Source organism: Bactrocera dorsalis, chromosome 5, assembly GCF_023373825.1.
Source record: "Bactrocera dorsalis isolate Fly_Bdor chromosome 5, ASM2337382v1, whole genome shotgun sequence".
Taxonomy (NCBI): Eukaryota; Metazoa; Arthropoda; class Insecta; order Diptera; family Tephritidae; genus Bactrocera; species Bactrocera dorsalis.
In genome coordinates this window covers 65,358,960-65,383,959 of record NC_064307.1, presented here as the reverse complement: position 1 = coordinate 65,383,959, position 25,000 = coordinate 65,358,960, and the positions used below count along the sequence as shown (strand labels likewise).

The following is a 25,000-nucleotide window of genomic DNA, read 5'->3' as shown; positions in this document are numbered from 1 at the left end:
AGCTAGCCCAACCTAATAGTGCCATTACACATTTTTAAAAATGTCTAAGTCTCTTATCTACATGCCTTACAAAAGCTTTGGAAAATTTGTTTATTTACTTTTACGAATCCATCTGACTTAACAAAAATAATAACATTTTATATATAATATTGTCAAGTGTGTGCCTGCCACCATAATAATATAGTTGACACAATGTTTCTAGTTTGAGATTTTCACACGCAAATTAGTAAAGTTATAAAAATTTGCCAGCTTGTCACAGACAAGAGCAAACACACGCACGTTAAATGACAAAAAATGGTATTTTAATAAGCTGACACTAATCAATTGTATACAATGGCAAACACAATAACCAACAACAGTAAACGACGACGAAAAAAAATTATAACACGTTAATAAAAAGTGCGAGAAGCCGCGGAAGAAAGGCCAAGTCCGCTATATACAGTCAGCAGAGCAATTACGACCAATGTGAAAATTATCCTATTAAATAAAGCTGCTGAAAAAAGTCGCATATACATGTGCATGTATGTATGTAAGCATGTTATGAAAACACACACACACACACACATATGCATAAAAGAGTCGCCAAAAAGCAGAATTGTTTGCTGAAGGGATTCACCACCATGCGGCGACGCATCACCACTGGCGGAGGGAAAGCCGCTGCCGAACCGCTATGTCATTGCCGATCATAAAGGCAGCGCGAATGCTGCGCGCGTACATACTTGACAAATGGTTACTAATTAATTGCAGTTTGTACAAACTTTTAGTAACTGGCAGCAAGGGGCTGGTTTGGAGCCGACCACCGAGTTCATTGGCTATGAAAAGTGCGTTCGGCAATTAGCTGAAACCGCCGAAGGAAATACTATTTGAATTGTTTATCATATGAATTAGTTTGGATATTGTTGCACACCCTGCCGCCCGCGGCCGCGATTTGGCGTGAATGAATGTGACTCGATAAAAGTGATTAAATATGAACGTATTGCGCGTCTTATCTGAAATTAACGCTACTGGTGACAACTTTGGCGTGCCGGTGTGAAACTCCTGCTGAAATCACGCACGCACACACACAAACACACATTAAAGCAGCTTCTTCTAGTTGTTTGTGTTGCCACAATGTGTGTGGGCGCCATTGCTGCTGCTGGCAAACTTGTTGCGTGCTGACTTCTGGGCAGGCGTATTTTTGGACCAGTGAAGCTAATTGGAATTTCAAGCGACGTGTGGCAAAACGCGGCTGATTAGCAGCTTGGCAGCGGAAGTTGCTCGCGGCTGGCGTAGGGTCGGTGGATATAATCGCATATGAAAGTGTGAAATTTGACAATTTCATTTAATTCACATACCAACGGAAATAACAATGTCAATATGGACATGGTGTCGCAGCACGTGAAATAACAAAGCCGGCTGATAAGCTGATAATCATAACAATGATAAATGTAAACAAATGACATATGCAAATGTGATTAAAGCATTATTTTGAATAACTATCAGAAGCTTAAGCGATTTAATTTGGAATTAAGATTGAGAACCAAAAAACAAAAAATACAAAAAAAAAACAAAAAAAAAATAAATAAAAAAAATAAAAAGAAAAAAAAAATAAAAACAAAAAAAAAATGAAAAAAATAAAATTAAAATAAAAAAAAAAAAAAAATGAAATTAAGTAAAATCAAATAAAAAAAAAATAATATAATATAAAAAAATAAAATGAAATAAAATTTAATAAAATAAAATAAAATAAAGCAAAAAGATTATAATGAAATAAAATTTAACAAAATAGAATAAAATGAAATAAAATTTAATAAAATAAAATAAAAAAAATTAAATAAAGAAAAAATAAGTAAAATAAAATAAAATAAAATAAAATAAAATAAAATAAAATAAAATGAAATTAAATTTAATAAAATAAATTAAAATGAAAAAAAAAAATTAAATAAAGTAAAATAGGTAAAAAAAATAAAATTAAAATAAAAATAATAAAAAAAAATAAAAAAAAAAATAAATAAATAAAATAAAAAAAAAATAACAAAAATAAATAAAATAAAATAAATAAAAAAAAATAAAAAATAAATAAATTAAATTAAAAATAAAAGAAATAAATAAAATAAAATAAAATAAAATAAAATAAAATGAAATAAAATAAAATTAAAAAAAAAATAAAATAAAATAAAAAATAAATAATATAAAATAAAATACAATTATATAAAATAAAATAAAATGAAAAAAAAAATATTTGAATAAAATAAAATAAAATAAAATAAAAAAAATAAAAAAAATTAAAAAAAAAAAAAAAAAAAAAAATAATAAAATAAAAAAAAAATTAATAAAATAAAATAAAATAAAAAAAATTAATAAAATAAAAAAATTAAAAAAAAAAAAAATAAATAAAGATAAAATAAATAAAAAAAAATTAAAATAAAATAAATTGAATTAAAATAAAATAAAATTAAATAAATAAAATAAAAAATAAATAAATAAAAAGAAAAAATTAAAAAATAATACAAGAACAATAAAAAATAAAATTAAAAAGAAAAAAATGAAATAAATAAAATTAAAATAAAAAATAAAAAAAATGAAATGAAATAAAATTTAATAAAATAAAATAAAATAAAATAAAAAAAAAAAAAAAAATAAAATAAAAATAAAATAAAAAAATAAATAAATAAAAAAAATAAAAATAAAATAAAAAATAAAATAAAATAAATTGAAATAAAATAGAATAAAATTAAAAAAAGAAAAAAAAAATATAATAAATTTAAGAAAGAAAAAAATCTCCACTCTAAAAATTTTCAAATATTTATAAAAAATTTATAATTTAATTTTGAATTTGTAGCAAATGTTATGAGCGAAGTAATCGTGAGCGTATCGGTTCGTTTGATATATTTAAAGGTGTTAATCGAATTAAGTAATTAAGAAGAAAAGCGTTTAACTGCGGTTGCACCGAAACTACAACACCCTACATAGATAAAAAAAAGTTCTCTATGCAAGTACATGATTTTGAACGTTTACTTTGTATGGCAGCTATAAGCTATAGTGGTTCGATCTGAATAATTTTTTCGGAGATTGTACCGTTGCGTTAAACTTTAATTCGAGCCAAAATTTGTGCAGGTAACTTGACAAATAAAAAAGTTTTTCATACAAATGATTCATTTTGATTGTTCAGTTTGTATGACAGCTATATGCTATAGTTATTCGATCTGAATAATTTTTGCGCAGATTATAGCAATGCTTAAAATATTAATTTTTGCTGAATTTCATGAAGATATCATGACAAATAAAAAAGCTTTTAAACAATTATTGGATTTTGATCGTTCAGTTTGTATGGCAGCTATGAGCTATAGTAGTCCGATCGGAATAATTTCTTCTGAGAACGTATCACCGCTTTAGGTAATTACTGGGTCCAAATTTCGTGTAGATATCTCGTCAAATAAAAAAGTTTTTCATACAAAGACATGATTTCTTTCGTTCACTTTGTATGGCAGCTATATGCTATAGTGGTCCGATATCGGTAATTCCGACATATAAATAGCTTCTAAGAGAAAAAAGTACGTGTGCGAAATTTCAGTAGGATATCTCATAAACTTAGAGACTAGTGCGCCTCTACACAGTCTAAAGTATGCACTCTGTTCAGGGTATATTAATTAGAAGCGCATATAAAAGCTTTACATACACGTGCTGCACGAATTCACGCCATTCAATAAAACATTTTATTAATTTTGTTATTGTTTTATTAATTTTATTTATACGTTGAGCGGACTTAGTCTGCGACAACTGCGTTATTCCAGTTGGCAACAGTATTTTGGCGGATGCTGAGAGAAACATGCGCCAAATCCATATTATTTTGGATAACAGCGACTTTAAAGCGTTTAACTGCAGTGTTGATCGCTTATATTCCATACATACCTTTATGCAATTAAGCTTTTGTGAATAATTAGAAAACAAACGAAAAATACATATTCTAAAATCTGTGCAAGCTGAGTCACTGAGCCATTTGAACTCACGATTTCATTGAATATCGCTGCCAAATTAGCTTGTTTTGCATACTTTTGACTTTCTGTCAGCTAAGTGTGCAAATAATGCGAGCAACTCGAGTTGCGTTCAACCATTTTGTGCGCCACGTATAGTGTGTATACACATATAGCCAACTAGGTGTCCATATATATCTATACTACATATGTGTTTGTCATATACATATATTCCACATATACATATACATATATGGACACATAGTAAATAACTCTGTTTGTGGCTTTTGTATTGGCTTGATTTTAGTGTAAATATTGTATTAAAATTTTAAATTGTTCAAATGAATTTCGAATAGCGCACACATACACTACCTGCCATTAAGACGAAGCGTCGCGGCGGCATAGCAGCATGTGATACAGGCAAAACGGAGTAAGAAAATGTTAAAAGTTTCATTAAGTAAATAGTAGAAGTAACTCGAGAGATCATGATGCGCGCACACACACTCGCATACACACACATTTCTATTTGCTTATGGAAGAAGGTAGATGCCACAGCAATATGGCGGTCATACGGCACACCATTGTTGTTTGTTTTCATTCACTTTATGTTTTATATTTACTCTAGTCTTCTTTTTGTTTTGTGCCTATTTCCAACGGTATGAGCAAACATTTACATTTGCCTTGTTGCCAGGCTCGGCTATGCGTGTATACATGCATTTGCATATGTATAGGTGTGTAGGCTTGGTAAATAGACAATTCGTTTGTGCTTATAATGTGTAAAGTAATGCATTAGCTACAACAAAAAAAGCAAAAAAAAAGGAAAAAAAATAAAAAAGCAAAAAAAATAAAAAATAAGAAAACCAAGAAAACCGCGTTGGCGCTTTTTCATTCAAAATATTATTTGAAAGCAAGTTAGCAAGGAGTGCTAAGCCTTGCTTGTTAGCAGTGAGAAATGTGAGTAAGAAAAAAAAAACATGACTAAAATAAAAAAAAGCACAGGCGACCCTTAAACCAGTGAATTTCCAATGTTACCGATCCTCAGCAAATTTCTGAAAATATAACTGCAGGCTTGCTTTTACTTTTCTCTGCTTTTGGCCGCCAATTTAGTAACTTTTGTTAACTTAGACTCTATTTTCCAATTCATCATTTCAAGCTGAGTCCACAATAAATCGTGCTAGACTTGATTAAGTGAAAGTCACTGTATTGCCGCAGATCTTATGCCTCAAATATCATATGATATCTGATGATATCCAATATCCAGTCACAAGTCTGACAAGTTCGTCGCTTAAGTCTTTTGTTCGCTCGTCTCCAACACCAAACAAGCGTGTTTTTTTTTTCAAATTGGAATTTGGCTTGAACCAAGCCCAACTGCCTCAAACTCGGCTGCTCAGGTTGAAACTAGTTACGGCATTAAATTGAAACGCACGATTTGTGACAGCGCCCTGCTTGGATATCGGGAATTACACAGACGCTTAAAATGTATGTAGTTATGTATTAGTAGCTAAAGTGCTTGCTGCCACATGTCTGTCGTGCGGAAATAGCTAAACTAAGTAAGCATGACTTCTGCAAAGTACCACTGCACACTGTAGAAACTGCTATCATATGCCACAACTTCAAAAAAAAAAAAGTTAAAAACAATTCAATCAGCATCGATAGAAATAAAAATATAAAATAGCGAGCTAAAAACAAAAAGAGTGCCATAAAATGCAATAAAAAATGTTGCTGCGAAGGTGCCCGGTGACTATTATATATACGTAGGTTACCTTTTATATTTCGTGAACCGGCAAAACTAGTGCTGTAAGCTGGCAACTAACCACTTTAGAGTATCGTATATTGTTATATGATGTTATACATAATCAGCACATTTTTACGAGCGTTATTTAAGTGATTTACAGTAACTTAAAATATTCATTTTGGCCAAAAATGGAAGAAACGCAATCTGGCAACTCACAACTTTATTGTAAAGTTTGTATTTTGATGTTATACATACTCGGCGCTTTTTACGAGTGCTATTTTTTGTTTACAGTAACTTAAAATATTCATTTCGGCAAAAAATGGAATTAATGCAATCTGGCAACTCACAACTTTAGTGTAAAGTTTGTCTTCTTGATGTTATACATACTGAGCACATTTTTACGAGCGTTATTTATGTGGTTTACAGTAAGTTAAAATATTCATATCGGCCGAAAAATTGTTTTAATGCAATCTGGCAACTCACAACTTTACTGAAAAGTTTGTATTTTGATGTTATACATACTCAGCGCTTTTTACGGGCGCTATTTTTTGTTTACAGTAACTCAAAATATTCATTTCAGCAAAAAATGGAATTCATGCAATCTGGCAACTCACAAATTTAGCGTAAAGTTAGTATTTTTGATGTTATACATACTCAGCACATTTTTACGAGTTGTTTTTGTGTTGTTTACAGTAACTGAAAATGTTCATCTCGGCCAAAATCTGGCAACTCAAGATTTTTAAGTAAAGCAGCATTTTTATTTTATACTTACTCAGCACATATTGACATACGAGCGCTTTTTTTTGTTTACAGTAACTTAAAATATTCATTTTGGCCAAAAATGGAATAAATGCAATCTGGCAACTCACCACTTTAGAACAAAGTTTGCCTTTTTGGTGTTGTACATACTCAGCACGTTTTTACAAGCTCTTTTTGATTTGCTTACAGTAACTTAAAATGTTCATATCGGCCAACTCTAGTACTGCAATCTGGCAACTCATCACTTTAGTGTAAAATTTGTATTTTTGATGCACTCTTCACTCTTTAGCGGTATTTGTGTTGTTTACAGTAACTTCAAATATTCATCTCAACCAAAAAGTCTTCATCTTGGCCGTAAAATGGTTTTAAAGTGCGATTATCTTCGCGTTATTATTTTTTACAACTTTCTACGTGAATTAACTGCATAGGTCAATTGAAAAATCTCCGTCTGCGTTTCTCCACGCTTTGGAGCGGGTACATCGTGTCCAGTCCACTCGGATAACTGTCGATTGGACTTCGGAGTAAAATGATGCAACCATGTTTCAACCATTGTCCTATATTAAAGCAAAAACTCGGGTTTAATGTACTAAAAAATCTCCAAACACTGCTCCGAATCAACAACTCGTCATTGTTTTTGGTCAAACGTGAGCTCACATGTACCCAGTTTGCAGTGTACTTTTCCGTAACCAAATATTCATGAATGATATGAAGTACAAGCTCAGTTCATATCTTTAGAGTGTCTTCTACCTGGAACAAATATATCTTACGGTCAACCAAAACGATTTTCTGGACTTTTTTGATATTTTCCTCATTAGCAAGCTCTTCTGGGCGTCCACTGCCTTCATTGTCTTCGATACTCATTTCGCCTCATTCAAACTTAGCAAACCGCTTTTGAACGGTATATTTGCCCAGTGCATAGTCCAAATAGTGTTGACCAATCCAAACCTTAGCTTCAATAGTATTTTTTTGCTCCAAAAAAGTGCTTCATCAACGCGAAATTCCATTTTATCAATATTACAAAATCACTTCCCTTCTAAAGATACAATATAATTCACAAGCTAATGATCGGACAGCTGTCAAATTTATACAAGCGCTTTCTGAAGGTTAGGGCTAACTAATATTTATATGGATTTCTGGAAGCGCTGTCTGGATATCAAGCCAGTGACTCTCAAATTGACCTGTTAATGGTGAATATTTGGCAATATATCAAAATTTGCTTTTGTTTCTTAATCCCGTAACCTAAGAGACAACCCTCGTACATACATATCTACAAAGCATCCACAAATAAGAAGATCCACAAATCCACCAGCATGATAAAATCAGGCAGCACAACGGCGTGTCCAGCGGCAGCTATAATAACACCAACACCAACAACGTCAAAAACAATAACAGAAGCAACAATAAAATGTCGGCAAAGCACCAATTTCGACGCTCATAAAAATAAACAAAACTATTAATACATTTTGTTAATTTATGACATTTACGGCAGTTCGTCATCGCTTGTCTGTGCGGAAGATGCCCACAAGCTGTGTGTGTGTGTGTGTGCGTTGGTAAGAATGCAGCAAAAGATTTAGACATCACGACGGTATGCAGAGCAGCCGAGGCACCATGCAACAACAAACTGCAGACGACAGCCGTGACTTTGGTAGCGCAGCGCAAAAAGCACTAAAAAACAGAGTTGAAATAAAAAGAGAAATTACATTAATGAAATGCCAGCAACAACACAACATATAGCCATCATAAATGGCCGGCGCAAATGCTTATAAGTGTCGGTGATTGATTGTGTTGTGGGAAGTGTCTCTGGTTTTTGTTTTTGTTTTTTTGCTTTTTTGTTTTGTGCACATAAGTGCTCCTTTTATAACGTGCCATCTTAGTGGTTATTCGACGCGCATAGCAACAACAATTGCGCGCCGCCGGCTTTCGAAGTTCATCTTCGCTTGGGAATCGGCCTTTGCAGGGCCGCTGCCGGTGCATGCAATAAAATTGAAAAGCCGACAAACGTTTTCGGATTCATGCAAGTGCAGCCATACCGCCATATACCATCAAAATTTTATAAGAATGCCGGTGTCAGCGTTTACTCAGCAGCTTTGCAGTGCCGCTGTGTCTGTGTGTGTGAATAAATGAAATGGTGTGTAATGAAGTCATCCGCATTGTAAGGCTTGCATCGATTTGAGTGCCATTGGCATCGAAAGTTATGTTGGAATCAATCAGTTGTAGCTTCAATAAAAATAATTAGAAAACTTTTATCACCAATTGATGCCCAATTGATGCTGTTACAATGCTCTTCTATACTTTCACGATTTCGTTTTCTTTAAAGCTGAAGCGGTACCCAAGTTGTCCAGTGTATAACTTGTCGCAGCGCCGACTCCCTCACCTTTTTTCTTACAAATTCTTTTTATGTACTAATAAAATTTGGATTTCTGCTGCTGACAAAGTGCCTTCTTTGTTTCTTGCCCATTCAAAGCACTTTGAGTTCGTGTAATTACGAGACGGCTGAGTTTCGGCGCAAACACTGAATAGCTGAGAACTGCTGTCATATACAGGGCATAAATGCTTATGTAATATTTGTGAGGGTGTAGCAATATTTTGATTGGTTGGTCTGAGGGTGCACCTGTTTGACCTCTCAACAGCCAGTGTCTTTAGGAGACAGAGAGGGGAGGAGAATAATAGTTGTAACGAACAACTGATAGAATGATAAAAAATACTAGGGAAATGCTAGCGCAAAGATTCACTTTTTTCATAGTCGCCAATCTGGCTCCCCTTCATACTTCCTCCACTCCAGAGACTGATTCCTTATATAGCCGATCATTCTTCAGCACACTTAATAAGCTTATGCCCATGGTACCATCCGGCACCCTTATACCCTTTTGGGGATGGCCCAGGGTTTCCTCTGAGACTACAGCCTTTACTCTCTTCTATTCTACGCGCGAGATGGCACTATCTTTCTTGCTGCGATCGAACACGCCAAGCTCTATTGAGTCAGCGTTTTAGCAATTTCTCTAAAGGTTGGCACTGTCCACATTTGCAGTCTTTTCCCAAGGGTTGAAATCTCCTCATGTGACCTTGGCCGCTGGTTTAGTTTATTTGCGTCCGGTTCTGCCTTATCGTCTTCGCTCTCGCTCAGCACCCTCTTGGCCCACTCGAGTATATTGGCATGCTGCTCAGATATCTAACCAGGATTCTTATCACCGTAGCGTTCCACGATACTGGCCACTAAGCGGCGGTCTGCCTTCAGCTTTCTAGTCAGTGCTGACTTACTTCTGGTTATCTGCCATAAGGTTTCCACCGGCATACTCCATTCTATTGCTGATGACCTGATGAAAATACTCCTTCTGGGATCTTGGTCTTGTTGCCACAGTTCGCCAGCCACGGTTTTGTCGCCCCAGGAGCAGCAGTCCCACACGGGACAGATCGGGGTGTCGATTTCGACTATCCTTCACTTTCCTTCGTCCCCTTCCCGTTAATGTTTGTGTTTTTGTTATTCCTGTCCATGTAAACAGGGTCCCACTCAGAGCCGATATTTATCCTCGTGAAAGATAATCGCTTTTAATAGTCCCAGGATTATCTCAGTGACGAAGCCAAAGCGGAGGTTGACGCAAGCCCTGAAGCGGCAATACGTTCAGAGCCGACTAGCCCAAAGAAGGAGTAGTCTTAAACCTACCTCTCCAACTAAACGACGAAGGGAGGAACATACTCTGACACCAGCCAGAGACATAAGATGGTCAGCCATTTGTAATGAGTGTTAGCTCATCATACTCAGTTGTCAGAATGCCGCAACCACCAGCCCAGGGTTCTACCAAATCTTATAGAGCCAATCCTACTCAAAAACCAGTTCCAAAGCTAAAGTTGTCTAGGGGTTGAAAGGCCGTGAAGACTGCAGGTCACTTACACCTACACACGTCAATTTAACAACGACGGGGAGGGAACGTACTCTGAGGTCTTCCATGCTTTTAACTGGACGGAGGCGGTTGCGGCATTAGCCCGTCAGTAATTTTCGATGTAGGTCACCTCATCACACTCAGTCACTTAGCGTTACCTAGGATACATTAACTTGTAGGCGACCTGCGCTGCATACATCCCTATCATGGAGAGTAAAGGACTTGTTTACGATTTCAGACTGATACGTCTGACTGAGGGACTAGTTCCCGTATACGTATATTCCAACGGACTTGGCTGAACCGACTCAGCTTCTTACACTTGTCTTTTATAAACATACTTTATAGGGTATCGGACGTTACCTTCAAGCTGTTACAAAATCGTGGCAAATTTAATTACCCTGTACAGGGTATAAAAAGTCTTCAAATCTCTTGACAAATCGTGGCTTATTAATAGACGAGATATTGATTGTTAGCTGTAAGGATTGCTTTTAAAATACTTTATGTTTAAGACCGACTCCGCGGTTTCAGAGATGGATATACTGTATTTTCACTCGCACGAAGCTTGTGTCTCCAATAATAAATATATTTTTTTTTTCAGCAACGATGACCACCTCTCATATTCTATCTGCTGCCGATCCCTCCGGCATGAATGGTACTGGCAATCATAGTAATAGCAACAACAACATCAATAACATGGCAAGCGTTGGTGCCGACAATGCGCTACACAATGGCACAAACAACACTAACGGCGGTCATACGGGGGCGCACTCGCCACATCATGCACACCACAATATGGCGGCCAACAGTAGCGGCGGCACTGCGGTCAATGCTGGCCACGCCGGCGGCATGAGCGCCAGCATGAACCAACTTGGTGGCACGCTGACGGCGAACCGCAGCCCGGGCATGGAGCGGAATCTGCATGTCAGTCTCGATGACCGCGAATTGTGGCTGCGCTTTCAGAATCTCACCAACGAAATGATCGTAACGAAGAATGGCAGGTAAGTTGGTTGGGACGCTGGTGTAACCACCTTAGATTAGGCAGCATGACTCGCTGTGGAACTGTTGTGTTCGAGTAGTAAGTGTTTAACGCTTTTGTTGTTATATATACGTAGTATATAGCGTGCTTACAGCGGTTGCTACGCGTTAATTGGCAATGAGTTCTATAATATAGTTTCAATATAGTTTGAATGGGGTTTTCTATTTATTTGTTTGGATATGAAAAATAAGTTTTACGATGCTCCTAATTAATAGTTAACGTTTGCACGAGGTGCGATATTTTACTTCGTACTTTTACAAATAGGCATTTTAAAAATAAATCTAGTTTAATTAATAAATGAAACGCGTAGGGCTGAACTGCAAATTAACCAGCTGGAAAATTTCTGTTTGAGTAGCATGAGTTAGAGGAGGGGAAGGGATCGGGGGTGTTGACGATATGTATTCACGCTGTATTCACAAAAATATACACACGTTTTCAGGCGCATGTTTCCGGTGGTCAAGATTAGCACTTCCGGCCTCGATCCAGCCGCCATGTATACCGTTTTGCTAGAGTTCGTGCAGGTGGACACACACCGCTGGAAGTATGTCAACGGCGAGTGGGTGAGTACCGCTTACAGTGACCTAATCTAAGTTAAAAGTATAATTAATGCAGTGTCATGCGGATTTTCTGCAGGTACCTGGCGGCAAGGCAGAGGTGCCACCCGCAAACCCCATCTATGTGCATCCCGAGTCACCGAATTTCGGCGCGCACTGGATGAAAGAGCCCATTTCGTTTGCCAAGGTGAAGTTAACGAACAAAACCAATGGTAATGGACAGATTATGCTGAATTCGTTGCACAAGTATGAGCCGCGTGTGCATTTGGTGCGCGTGGGTTCGGAGCAGCGTCACGTCGTCACATATGCATTCCCGGAGACACAGTTCATAGCGGTTACGGCATATCAAAATGAAGAGGTTACTTCTTTGAAAATCAAATACAATCCGTTTGCAAAAGCGTTCTTGGATGCTAAGGTAAGCTCTATCCTTCATCTTAAACCTTAACATTTCTAATAAAAACACACGCTCTTGCACAAAGGAGCGTCCCGATACATTGTATTCACATGAGGCACCATACGGCTGGCTAATACCGCCGCCAACACATTACACCAGCGTTGCGCAGGCGCCACCACCACCGCCACCCAGTTTGGCGGTGACGAATTCGCCTTTGGGCATGAGTTGCGATCGTTATGGACGCGCGCTCAACAATCGCGGCATGGCTACACATAGCGCACGCGCCTCACCGTACGCACGACCGCGTCTACCGTCGAGCACCCCGGGCGCAAGCTCGCCGGGTCCCGTCGGCGTGATTAATGGTAGCGCTGGCAGCGCTTCACCGCCACAGCAGCCACCATCGGCGCCGCACACACCTACCAGCATGCAGTCCACACACACCAGCAATATGAGTGCGACCGCCAGTAATGTGGGCTTGTCCAGCAGCTCAGCAAGTGCGGTCGGCTCTTTCACCGGTTTCACCAGTTCCTATACGCAATCCAGTTTTATGCCGGTGGAGCCGAGCTCTTCGATGTTTTCATATGCCGGCAGTTGGCAAGGCAACGCTGGCTATTGGAGCACACCGACGGCGGTGCCAGCTGTACCACCAACAGCGGTGCCGGTAAATGTTAGCCAAAACAGTAGCAACGGCAGCGGCAGCGTGGTTCGTTCGATGTGTAAGTAGTAGCGTAAAGCTTATGTATGAAGTGAAGTTATCTAACAGTTGACTTTTTTTTTCTCATGCCCTCAGCTGCACATAATTCACCATCTCCCACCAATGGTGCTTCACCAAACTACACTAGTCCTTCGCCTGGTTACACCATACACCATCTGACATCGCATCCTACGCATCAGTACAATGTGGCACAAACGGCGGCAGCAGCGGCTCATGCAGCGGATATGTATCAAAGCGCTGCCGCACCTACACAGTCATACGCTGCGCCGCCCACACATCAGGTCTATCATCCCACGCCCACATCCCCACCGCATCAGTTGTATACGAATGTGTTGAACGCACCAACGGCATTGAGTTATGCCGGCAGCTCGTGGCATAATGGCGGCGGCGCTGAGTATGGCTTGTACCAGAATGCGGCCTATGGCTACCAGCCGGAGTATATACCTTTAGTCTCGGATTTGGGGTAAGTTTTTTACAGGCAAAAGCTCATTTGCATTCAAAAATTTTGAATTTTGATCGTTGGAAAGTACCGCGTTGTTACCCAAATTCGTACATTTGGAGAAGTTCATGTGATTTCAAGATCTGAGCTCTAACTCTTACTATCGCGTATAGTACTTCCAACAGAAAAATTCGAAATAAAAAAGCAAACAACTATTATATCGATTTTGAACTAATTTCATTGAATGTAGTTTTTATTGATATCCTTCTCCCCACCCGCGCATAACCCTAAATCCTTGTCCTCCACCAATTTATCTTATGCACCAGCAGCTACACCACGCATCCGCTAGAGCCCGTCGAAGTTCCTAAATCTTACGAAGACCCGCAAGCCACCTTATACAAGTCGCCACACCAGTCGGACGGCGCTAGCGCTAGCAGCTCAGTACTAACCTTGGAATGCAGCAATATGAAGGAACACTCGCCCTCCGTCGCCGTGAAATTGGAAACGCTGGACAGTGTAGTCGCGCCTAGTCACGAGCATGGCGCGGCGGTCGCAACTGCAGCGGAAGTGGCCGCTGTCACGGCCAGTCAAAATACGCAAAGCGGCACTTGGACACCGCTCACCCCACCGCAGAGCGCGTTGCAATAAACGAATCGAATGTGGATGCAAAGCCTTCAGAAGCCATTTTGTTCAAATTTATTGTATTAAAATATATTTAGTATATTTAGTAGAATGAGCCTTAAACTCCTGTATATCGTGTTTTTAAATTAAATTAGTTTAGTCCTAAATATGTATATATATGATTGATTAATAAATAGATTTTAGACGCTATAAAAACTCTTTCCAAGCGATGCGGATACACGGATTTTTTTATAATCTTTAACATCATCCTTTAGCGGTTAGATAAGCTTCGTTTTTTTCACAAAGAGTCTCTTGAAGGTCTGGTGTGTCGTCTCACTCTACCTAACTACCCGAAGAGGTAAGAATATTCAGATTTGGTCGTTCCCACGACAGTCGGGTCTACATAACCCTAACGGTCCGGAATTTTTTTCCACCCAAGAACTGCCAACTCGGCATAATTCTGCCGCTAAAACAACACCAACCTAGCTACTTCAGCCTCTTTTGGCTTTGCGCTGGAAATTTTCATTCCATCCATCAAATAAGAGTAGGTTTAGAATGCTTCTAAAAGGCTGTTGACGCTTGAGGTTCGTTCCAACCTCAAATCTATCGAGGCCCGCTTCCAGCCGCACAGTGTTGAATGCTCCAACAATAACGAGAAAAGCCCCCACCCTTACTTTTTATGTATAAGGGCTCCAGCAGCTTCTGTGCGACTGCAACGCCAAAAGGATGGTCTAGGGTAGAACAAAGGCGATCTACTGAACTACTTACCCTTAGTAAAGTTCATCTTGCCGCAATTGTTGGAGTCCTTACTGGACATTATTCAATAGACATTCATGCTAAATGACTAGAAATGGGGGAATGTGATGTGGAAACATATAAGCACCCTCTTTGTCACTGTCCAGCCTTTGCACTAATGAGGTTGAAACATCGCAGCAGATACCATCCACGAATCAGGAGATTTAGATAAAACTGACAAATTTCTGATTGGCTATATGCATCCTCAGAAGTTGGTGAATGGGTAATACAACGGCCATTGCTAATGAGGACCCTAACAGCGGGTATAAAACGCTAGGGGTAGAGAGCACCGAATCAAAGACTCAAAATGTAGGACAACAAAAGAACGAAGCGGACTGGGATATCAGTCCAAATGTCGGTGGGAGACGAGGCTACTACTACCGAACTGTACAGGTAACCGAGGGTTCCAACTCTGGCAACAAGAGAGGGCCCCGGTATACAAATCGCATTGAGGAGCACACCGCTGGAAAGAGGCGCCTTTGAAAAAGAGGCGCAAAGACGTAGTAAAGAGGAAGTGCAAAGACGTAGTTGGGAAGCTAGACGTCACGCACGTTTGGTGGCGAGACACACCCGCAGGATGGGGCTGATAGATCGAGAAAAGTGCAGGAATTGCCTAGAGCAAGACACCAGTGAAGCAATGGAGCACCTTTTGTGTACTTGACACGCACTGGCAAGACTACCCCATAAGCATCTGAGTTATCGATAGTGAGGGCGAAGAGTCTGTTAAAATTCACGTCAAGCGCAGGCATTCTAAACGTAGACTACTCCTCTTGGGTTTGGCTACTGATCTCCATCTGGTATCGCAAAGGACCAAAACTGGTCTATGCGTGGCTCATTGGCTTATCAGTTTAACCTCACCTAACCTAGGTACCACAACGGATCGGCGTTTTAAGCTGTTCAAGTGAGAACAATGTTAGGATTGTCCATTCAACCTAATCTAACTTGACATATTCCATAGTCGTTTATTTTCGAAAATTACAATGAGTTAAAACACATTTCTCTTCAATATAATTAATAAAATTTATTTATGTATACTTCCATTCAATGCTTTGAATTTACATCTGTGGTAAAAATATAGGTTTGTTCTCGAATAATCGGAATTATCTGTGGTCTTTGGTGTGTGGCCCTGCGCATACAATTATTATAATTTACTAACCAGTTACATTATATACAATATATTGTATTAGGAGCTCACTTTTTATGTACTATTTTATATTTTCTTACTTACTAAATTACTAGTAACCAATTTCATTAACTATTTATTAAAGTTTTATTAAAAAAAAATATGTATAATTATATATATTTGCTTTATATAACAGATATATATGCAGTATATATACATATTTATGTACATATGTACCCGTGCATTGTTATACAGAGATACTGTTAAATGGTGGTGTACTTATGATTAGAACGAGTTACTGTATTTCAATTTTTGCCAACCGTTACGCTGCCTCTTTAACTGTCTTAAACTATTTGGTAGTCCATAGAAAAAGTATATTGACAAGCCTGTGGAGTGGTTAGAAGAATGTGTACAAACATATATGTATATACGGATACGTATAGATATGGTGAAGAAAGTTATGTTGTGTTAGTTGCATTGATCGCTTGTTTGTTATAAGATTCGTTATTGATATGGACTGATTGTGAAAGAATTTTTTAGAAATCTTGGAATAATTTTAATAATACAGCAAAGAAATTAGTTGATTGGGTTTGGCATTAGCATGCAATTGGTACAGATATAGATAGTTACATTGAGACTGATTAGTTATTAGTTTAGGCTAAGTAAGGACTAACGTACACACATGCAAATTTAGCAAAAAGAAAAATTAATTATAATTAAAAAATTAAGAATAATTAAAATAATGATAATAATAATAATAAAATAAAAAATCGTTAACTTGGACCGAAGTAAGCATACCCTTCACAAATATAAAAGTTGTCTATGCAAGTACATGATTTGGATTGGTCAGTTTGTATGGCAGCTATGTGCTATAGTGGTTAGATTCAAACAATTTCTTTGGAGATTGTACACTTGTCTGGGAAAATAATCTGTATAAAATTTGGTGAACATATCTTTTCAAATAAAAAATTTTTCCATATAAGGACTGCATTTTGACCAGTGAGTTTGTATGGCAGCTATATGCTATAGTGATCCGATCTAAACAATTTCTTTGGAGATTGTAGAATTGTTTTGAACAATAATCTGTATAAAATTTGGAGAACATATATTTTCAAATAAAAAAGTTTTCCATATAAGGATTTAATTTTGATTGGCCAGTTTGTATGGCAGCTATGTGCTATAGTGATCCGATTTGAACAATTTCTTAGCTGGTTATACTGTTGCCTTGAATAATAATCTATGCCAAATTCCTTTCAGATATCTCGTAAATTAAAAAAGTTTTCCATACAAGAAAAATTTTTGATTGTTCAGTTTGTATGGCAGCTATGTGCTATTGTGGTCCGATCTAAAAAATTTCTTCGAATATTCTATCTTTGCCTGAAATAATAAGCTGTGCCAAATTTCTTTCAGATATCTCGTAAATTAAAAAAGTTTTCCATACAAGAATTGCATTTTCATTCAGTTTGTATGACAGCTATAATCTATAGTAGACCGATCAAAAAAAAAAATCAAAAGGATAGCTTGGCGCTGCCTCTGATAATATTCTGTGCAAAATTTCGTGATAATATTGGGTAGTCGAAAAAGTCTTTTCGTATTTCCAATCAAACTTCAACTTATTTTTTTTTATAATAATGAACCAAATAGGTATCATTTTTATCGAACATTTTTTGTCATTTTTCCGCTAGAGACATTATTCCAACAGTGTAAAACTTTTCTGGTTTCTCGGCGAAAAAACTGCGAAAGTAATTTTCACAGGCTTTACTCCATTAAGGGAGTTTTACCTTCATCAAAAGAAATAGTAATCCGATGGTGTAACGTCAGGGCTATATAGTGGATGCATCAAAACTGTCCAGGCAAGCTCTCCCAGTTTTCGGCGAGTCATCAAAGATGTGTGTGGTCTAGCGTTGTTCTGATGGAAGACGAAGCCCTTTCTGTTGATGAGTTCTTGTACTTATTTTTCGATTGCTTGCTTCAATCTCATGAGTTGTGGACAGTAAAATGTAGAATCAATCGTTTGACCAGGCTGGAGCAGCTCATAGTGTATGTTTCCTGTCCAATCCCACCAACATTTCAACCTTTCGAGGCGTTAATCCTGGCTTTGCGACCATTTGTTGAGCTTCATCACGCTTGGACCATGATCTTTTTCGCTTAGTATTGTCCATAATTTTATTGACTTTTTATATGGCATGACACAATGTGTTTGATAGCACTGGAGATATACGACTGCAACGCCAACTATTAACAAAATACGAAAAGATTTTTTCGACTACCCAATATATACAATATTTGATATGGTCTCCAGAGTTAACTGCTGGCTGGCAAATTTAATATATTCTGTTCAGGGTATAAAAATACATATATAAAACGAAAGCACTAGTAAGCTGTTTTGTGTACGGCGTGAGCTTTTCCAAGCTGCGCTTATATGGCTTACGCTTAATATAAAAATGTTTGTGTGTATGTGTACTTATCAACAATAACAATACAAATACAGTTATGTATTACACCTATGGAATAAAATAGTATTTAAGCTAACGAGTGTCTACGCCTACAACAACGAGCTTACGCTAAGGCTTTGAGCCAGTTACTTGAGCTTTTTAAGTATTTGTGACTAAATATTTGTTTAATAAATTCCAACAATAAATATCTTTAACAACTACAATACTAGAATGCAGTATATAGGTTTGACTAAGTTAATACATATAGTATGCCCTGCTAAGTAGGGTTTAGGCACATACATACACATCTAAAATATGTATGCATGTAAATATCCGTTATAAAATTTGGCGTGCAACGATTGTCTGCTATCCATACAGCTCGACGGTGCCGTTTGGTACGTGTTTCAGTAAGCTGCGTGCGTTCGTTATCACATTCGCGGCGTCGTCGGCGCTAATTTTTGTCGCGAGATTGTTTTCCGAACGTGCAATGCTGCCATCCGCTGTGCCATTTGATTTGGGTCTAAGCATTGTTTGCTCCTCGGCTACCTCTTGCATTGTTATTGGCTCGACGGACTTGGGTCGACGTATCGGCACTGCTTCGGGACGCTGTTGCAGGCGATGCGATGGACCGCGTTTCAACACGGCCTCCAGCTTTTGTTTAAATGGCAATGCCGGCTCTTCCGTTGATTCGGCTGGTTTCGTAGGCGCCTGTGGCGTTTCGTTGCTTTCTATTAGTCGCTGTAAACTGGGTCGTTCTTTGTTGGAACGCAGGTTATTGATTGTTTTGTAGAGTATTGGATCAAATTTCGGTGGTTTCGGTATACCGTTACCATTGGAAGCGGACGGTGCGGTTTCGTCGTTTGATTCGGCTAATCCTGTATTTACAATTGCTTGCAAGACGAGTTGGCGTAGATCCGTTTCACTTTTGGAATGTTTGAGTTGGGGACGCGGTGAGGAGTTTGCCGTTGCCGGTTTGTCTGCCGGTGTTTGCTCCTTTTGCGGAGTTTTGTGCGGCGTTACTTGTACCGGTGGGAGCATTAGAATTTTACTTAGCTTATTTTTAAAGTTTTCCGAGTGTATGGGATCATCGATGGAGAGTAACGAGGATTCGGAGTTCTTGCGTGCGAGTGACTCATTCGCTTCCGTCGGGTCTGGCTTACTCACAGCGCTATCTTTTTCTTGCGTGTGGCTTGGCTTACGCACAGCGTTGTCAGTTGAAATTTTAGTATTTTGGAGATTTGTTTCATCACTGTCTATACCACCGCTCGCAAACTGCCGATTCACCGCTTCGTTTAGCGATTTTTGGCGTGTCAAAGCTTCCGTAAGCTCAGCGCTGTTGAGTATATCATCAACTAATTGCTTTGCAGCTGCTTGTGTCGCGGTGAAACGCTCAGTACCGCTGCTAAGGCTGCTACAGCTGGAACCCTTGCCACTTTCCACCTCGGGCACCGCTTCCAAATCGTCCGATGAGTTGCTGCTGGTGTGCACCGTCGCTATAGTATTCATTTCGATTACGCTCGGCAGCATTTCGGAGTCCACGCTAAATTTTCGATAATCCGGCATATTGGATGTTATTGTAGTGCCGGTATCCGCCGCTTGCAACACGTCGTCCAGCATGGCTATCACAGACTTTTCATCCTCACGCGTGCCATCTTTCTCGCCATCCGATTTATCCAGTGAATTTTTCGACGAGTGACTGCGATTGTCTTCAATGTAGAAAACTTTGCCATTATGTCGCATCTCGATCAAGTCGTCGCTGACTTCATTCATATTCATAATTTCGTCTAGACTCTTCACCGTGTGCTCATTTTGCGAGCTTAACGAGGTGTTGTTTGTCACGCCATTAGCGCTCTTCGACTTCTTTAGCACACCATTTGTTTTCATATGCTTGTTTAAATGCCCATTGGCTGACGGTTTTGCGCTGCGCGCGCTCTCTTTCAAGGCACGCTCAAAGGCCACACGCTCGGGATTCCGTTTGGTGATATCACCAAGGTCATACATACACCAACAAGCAATGAATATTGGTATGCCTGCAATGCATTTTGGGTGGAGTGGTGTACAGGAAGGAAGGGAGTAAATAGTAAAATAGTACCTTGGTTAGTACAACTAAATAATTAAACGCTAAGGAACATGCTTATATGGTACGTGTAGGTTTCCGAGTTCCAAAAATGGATGATGCCAATTGGAGTTAGTATTTTGTGTAAATAAAGCATGCAATCTAGCGTAAAACGCATACTCACCTATCAACATCCAAATGCCGAAACGGATCCAAGTCATCACATCCAGCTGCAACATGAGGTAGATGTTAATAAAAACGCTAATGGCGGGTAGAAGCGGTACTATGGGAACACGGAATGTCTTTATGACCGGCTCGCGCGGTTGCACGCAAATCATGACCAGCGTTAGTATAGCCAATAACACTAAGATGGGCAATAGAACAAGCACCCACAGTTGGTTTTCAAGCAGCGCATCGTAAGCTTCTTTGAATATCAGACCGATGAATAGTGAGAGCAGACCTAAACAGAGCAGCTGGTTAAAGGTAGAACTTCATACAATATAAAAAAAATTAAAAGCTTACAAAATACTGTTATTAAGGTGCCAACGATACGCGTCGAAAGCGAGTTTGGTGTGCTCAGATGCTTGATGTTGAACAATTGTAGTAATACAGCTTTAGCGGTGACTTTGGTACCCGATGATGTGAGCATGGAGTTTTCGGTTAACGGTTGATTACCGCTCTCACAATCCGCAGAATCAGCCGACTCCATGTACCTGTCAAATACGAAGGAGTTGTGTGAGTAAACAGAGTAAGAGCGCTGATTGATTGTGACGGGGTTTTCAATAAGAGCGCTACAAATGTTTCTTTTTAAATAAAATATGGCACTCGAATTCTTTTGTATGGCCACCACGGGCTCGCTTGCAGAAGTCCAGATGCTGAAATCTGTGATTTCCAAACATTGAAGCCGTCACGGAAGTCATTCTCCGGAATAGCCTTAAGAGCCAAGGTGCGAGCTGCTTGGATCCGCTCTGTCGTCTCAAATGCTTGACTGTCATCGTCCTTTTCAGGCAAGGAAACAAAAAAAAAGTCGGGAGATGGGTTGTGATGCCGGCCTTGGTTAGGTAGCTGTTCACAAGAAAGGCGGTGTGAGCCGGCGCGTTGTCGTGGTACAACTTCCAATTGGCTGCGATGTCTTGTCGGACCCAATTGACCCTTCGTTTGAGTCTCTTGAGGACTTCCACGTAAAACTAGGCATTGATGGTTTGTCCAGGAGGAACATATTCATGGGGTCGCTTGCTGTCCCTATCAGTCTACTTTTGTAGCGTCCCTATGGAAAACCCCGTTATGTGCTATATGTATACCTGAGTATGGTAATTGAAATGGCCACCACGCTGTAGGCCAGCAATGTGCCGATTGACAGGAGACTAACCAGCTGCTGCAGATCGAACAAACCCGCCATGAGCGCTAAAGAGTGATGAATTCATGATTGTAAATCTGTTAAATTTTAAGTTTCAAACCACGCACCTGTGAATATGGCGGCGCAGATCGAACCATTAACCGGCACGCGAAAGCGCGGACTGATCTTGCCCAAAAACCGAAAAAGCAAACCATCATCTGCCATCGAGTACATGACGCGCGGCAATGGAAACAAGGCGCCAAATAAACTGGCTAACAAACCGATCAGTCCACCGATCGCCACGATCCACATGGCGAACGTCCAGCCGACTTGTTTGAAAGCAAATGGCAGCGGCGCATTCGGGTCTTGCTCGTAATAGGGCACCATCAGTGTGAGCACTGTTGAGACGCCGAAATAGCAAAGGAATATGATCAAGAGCGAGAGTAGGATGGAACGTGGTATGTTGCGGCGCGGATTGCGCACCTCCTCGCCGGTAGTGGCGATGCAGTCGAAGCCCACAAAGCCGAAAAAACAAGTGGCGGCACCTTTAAGTGTGCCTGCGAAGCCAAATGGAAAGAAACCGCCGGCGCCGATGTTGCCAGTTGCGGTGGTGGTGGCGTTGATGGCTTGCGGATCGATAGACCAGTTGGCAAAATTTGCTGGAAATAGGCAAAGCAGAGGTAAGTGAGTTTAGTTAGGAATATTATATGCAGCTAACCTTTGATAGCGCCAAAAATTATCACAAATGAAAGTATGAAAATATTGAGGCTCGTGCAGAAATTATTAGCCAACGCTGAAGTCTCCACGCCAAAGGCCAATGCAACTGCAAGAAATGTGAAAAAAGTGCGTTGAAAGTTAAGCTCAAATTATAACGTCTTCACTACTTTCTTTTCTCCTTTTATTTTACTACACATACCACCAAAAACAATGACTAGACCGCATGCAAAGAAATCGAAGTAGCTACCGAGGAAACTAACGTTAATTGGCGCTATCTCCGCGAAGGTGTGCTTGAGCGTATCGTTGATTAGCGTATCCAAATAGAGACTGATGCCACGACAAACACTCGCCGTGCCAATAATATACTCCAACATCAGATTCCAGCCGATGACAAAGGCCGCAAACTCGCCAATGCAAACATAGCTGTAGACATAAGCCGAACCGGCTTTAGGCACACGCGCGCCAAACTCCGCATAACAAATGCCTGTGTTATAGTAAAAAAACCAAATTAAAAATAATAGTTTTAGATACACATGCCTATCCTCCACATTACCTGCTAGTAAGGATGCCAGTGCGGCAATTGCGAACGACAGCATCACAGAGGGTCCCGCCTGATCGCGTGCTATTTGCCCAGCTAACACATAAACGCCTGCGCCCAAGGTGGAACCAACGCCTAGCGCGGTCAGATCGAATAAGCCGAGCACACGATTCAGCTTCGTGTCAGACTCCGCGCCCTCATTGGGCAAAACTTTTCGGCGCGTCAACACTTTCCAGTAAGTTGTTTGCGCTGCCATTTTTCGTGTAGTTGCAACGCGTCTTTCGGTGAAAGTGTCGCTAAGAGAAGTTCGATGAGTTATCGTAGGCGGATCGAACTGTTGTAAGACTGCTTATGACGCAAGCTAATGCTGAAAACCTCCTGTAAAGAAATAGTAAACGGTGTCATTAATGTAAGACTAACTTTCGAGTAACTGTTTCTATAATATTTTGTAACACTCAATTAGATCATCGTTTATCTATCGGCAGTCGTGCAGTTAATAAGATTATTGTGTTAATTGCACTTATGCTTGTATTGATAGACGTTGACTAGCGGCATTGTCTCACGATAAGAACGTTGTCTATACGCGCATAACAGTAAATGTATAATGAACAGCCATTAATATATATATAATCGCCAGACAGTGCGTTATACTTGTAGGTTCCGTAATTTGCACACTCTAGCGAAATGGGAGCGCGGTTGTGAGTGGTTCCGGAGAGGTAAGCTGTAGATTACCTGGGTGAGTACAAGTGAGACAATGTGTCTTACGTCGCTATTAAATTTTTAATTATTACAGGCATTATTACAGGTATTGTGTTATACATTATAACCATACAAATATTGTATCAAAGCTGAGGGCAGCGCCGGTTCAATGGGTTATGAAACCATCCCTCCAAAATAGGTGGTTTTTATACAAAATCAGCGTAACTTACGCAGTAACAACAATACTAAAATTACTAAAAAATAGTATGTTGGAAGCAAAACCACCCCAAACACAAAATCTGGAACCGCTACTACCTGAGAACAGCTCGTTTTTCTCATCCTCAAAAGCGGTGGTTTTTATTCAGAGTCAGACGTATTTAGGCAGTAACAATAATTTTAAACATATAGTATGTTAGAAGGTAAACCCTCCTAGCAAGAATTTCTTTATCCGCTACTGGCTAAGAGCTCGTTTTTCTCATCCTCAATAGCGGTGAGTTTTATTCAGAGTCAGAGGAATTTAGGCAGTAACAATAATATTAAAAGGAAATAAGTTAAAACCCCTCCTGAAAGAAATTTTGGATCCGCTTCTGGCTGAGAGCAGTTCGTTTTTGAAAGGAACTCAACTTATAGCCGAATTTCAAGTGAATGTCAGCCAGTTATGCCCTTTGTTACATCAAAACAACACTGTAAGAACGACCGCAAGATTTTATCAAGAAAGCTATTAAAATTCTTATGTATATTTTGGATGCTACATAGCGTAGAAAGTTATTCGATTTTTACGTGCTCTTTTGTGTCATAAATGGTGTGCGATTGCCTTGTAAGCAACGTCAGTCATAAAAGACTAATTCAATTTTCAGTACTTACACAAACGACCATTCAACTGAACTAAGTTTTTTATACCCCGAATAGCTTTATGGGTGATCTAGTCCCTTAGACTTAGAGATATTGCTCTGAAAGTTTGCATACGTTCTTTTCACCTCAAGTAACAGCTCATTTGTGGGAATCACCCATATAGCGCAATTATAGCATATAGCTGCCATATGAACTGAGCGATCAAAATTTAGTTCGTGTAAGAAAAACTTTCTTATTTGATGAGATATTTTCAAGCGATTCGACATGCGTTATTCCAATAAGCAATGCTACAATCATGGAAGAAATTGTTTAGATCGGACTACTATATCATATAGCTGCCATACAAACTGATTGAACAAAATTCA

At 39.1% G+C, this 25,000-nt stretch overlaps 2 protein-coding genes across 6 annotated transcripts; one reads left to right on the top strand and one right to left on the bottom strand.

Moving 5' to 3' along the window:
• The first annotated feature begins 10,899 nt into the window (after window positions 1–10,899).
• On the top strand, window positions 10,900–14,332 carry LOC105227868 (T-related protein). Of its 4 annotated transcripts, none has more exons than XM_049456938.1 (6): window positions 10,900–11,323; window positions 11,801–11,921; window positions 11,974–12,330; window positions 12,398–13,025; window positions 13,100–13,487; window positions 13,793–14,332. In XM_049456938.1, exons 1-6 carry the CDS (start codon window positions 10,929–10,931, stop codon window positions 14,109–14,111), a joined length of 2,208 nt encoding a protein of 735 aa, XP_049312895.1. In that variant the 5' UTR covers window positions 10,900–10,928; the 3' UTR covers window positions 14,112–14,332. The 4 variants fall into 4 exon arrangements, with proteins under 4 accessions (XP_049312895.1, XP_049312894.1, XP_049312897.1 ...); XM_049456937.1 differs by having other exon boundaries at window positions 12,395–13,025; window positions 13,793–14,331; XM_049456940.1 differs by having other exon boundaries at window positions 11,995–12,330; window positions 12,395–13,025; window positions 13,793–14,327.
• Window positions 14,333–15,874: 1,542 nt separating this feature from the next.
• Window positions 15,875–23,634, bottom strand: LOC105227867 (cationic amino acid transporter 2). 2 transcript variants are annotated; one of them, XM_049456936.1, is made up of 8 exons: window positions 23,100–23,630; window positions 22,746–23,030; window positions 22,548–22,652; window positions 21,958–22,488; window positions 21,795–21,897; window positions 21,016–21,206; window positions 20,678–20,953; window positions 15,875–16,388 (listed from the first exon to the last, which is right to left on the bottom strand). In XM_049456936.1, exons 1-8 carry the CDS (start codon window positions 23,338–23,340, stop codon window positions 16,288–16,290), a joined length of 1,833 nt encoding a protein of 610 aa, XP_049312893.1. In that variant the 5' UTR covers window positions 23,341–23,630; the 3' UTR covers window positions 15,875–16,287. The 2 variants fall into 2 exon arrangements, with proteins under 2 accessions (XP_049312893.1, XP_049312892.1); XM_049456935.1 differs by lacking the exon at window positions 15,875–16,388 and adding an exon at window positions 16,570–20,467 and having other exon boundaries at window positions 23,100–23,634.
• Between the last annotated feature and the right edge of the window lie 1,366 nt (window positions 23,635–25,000).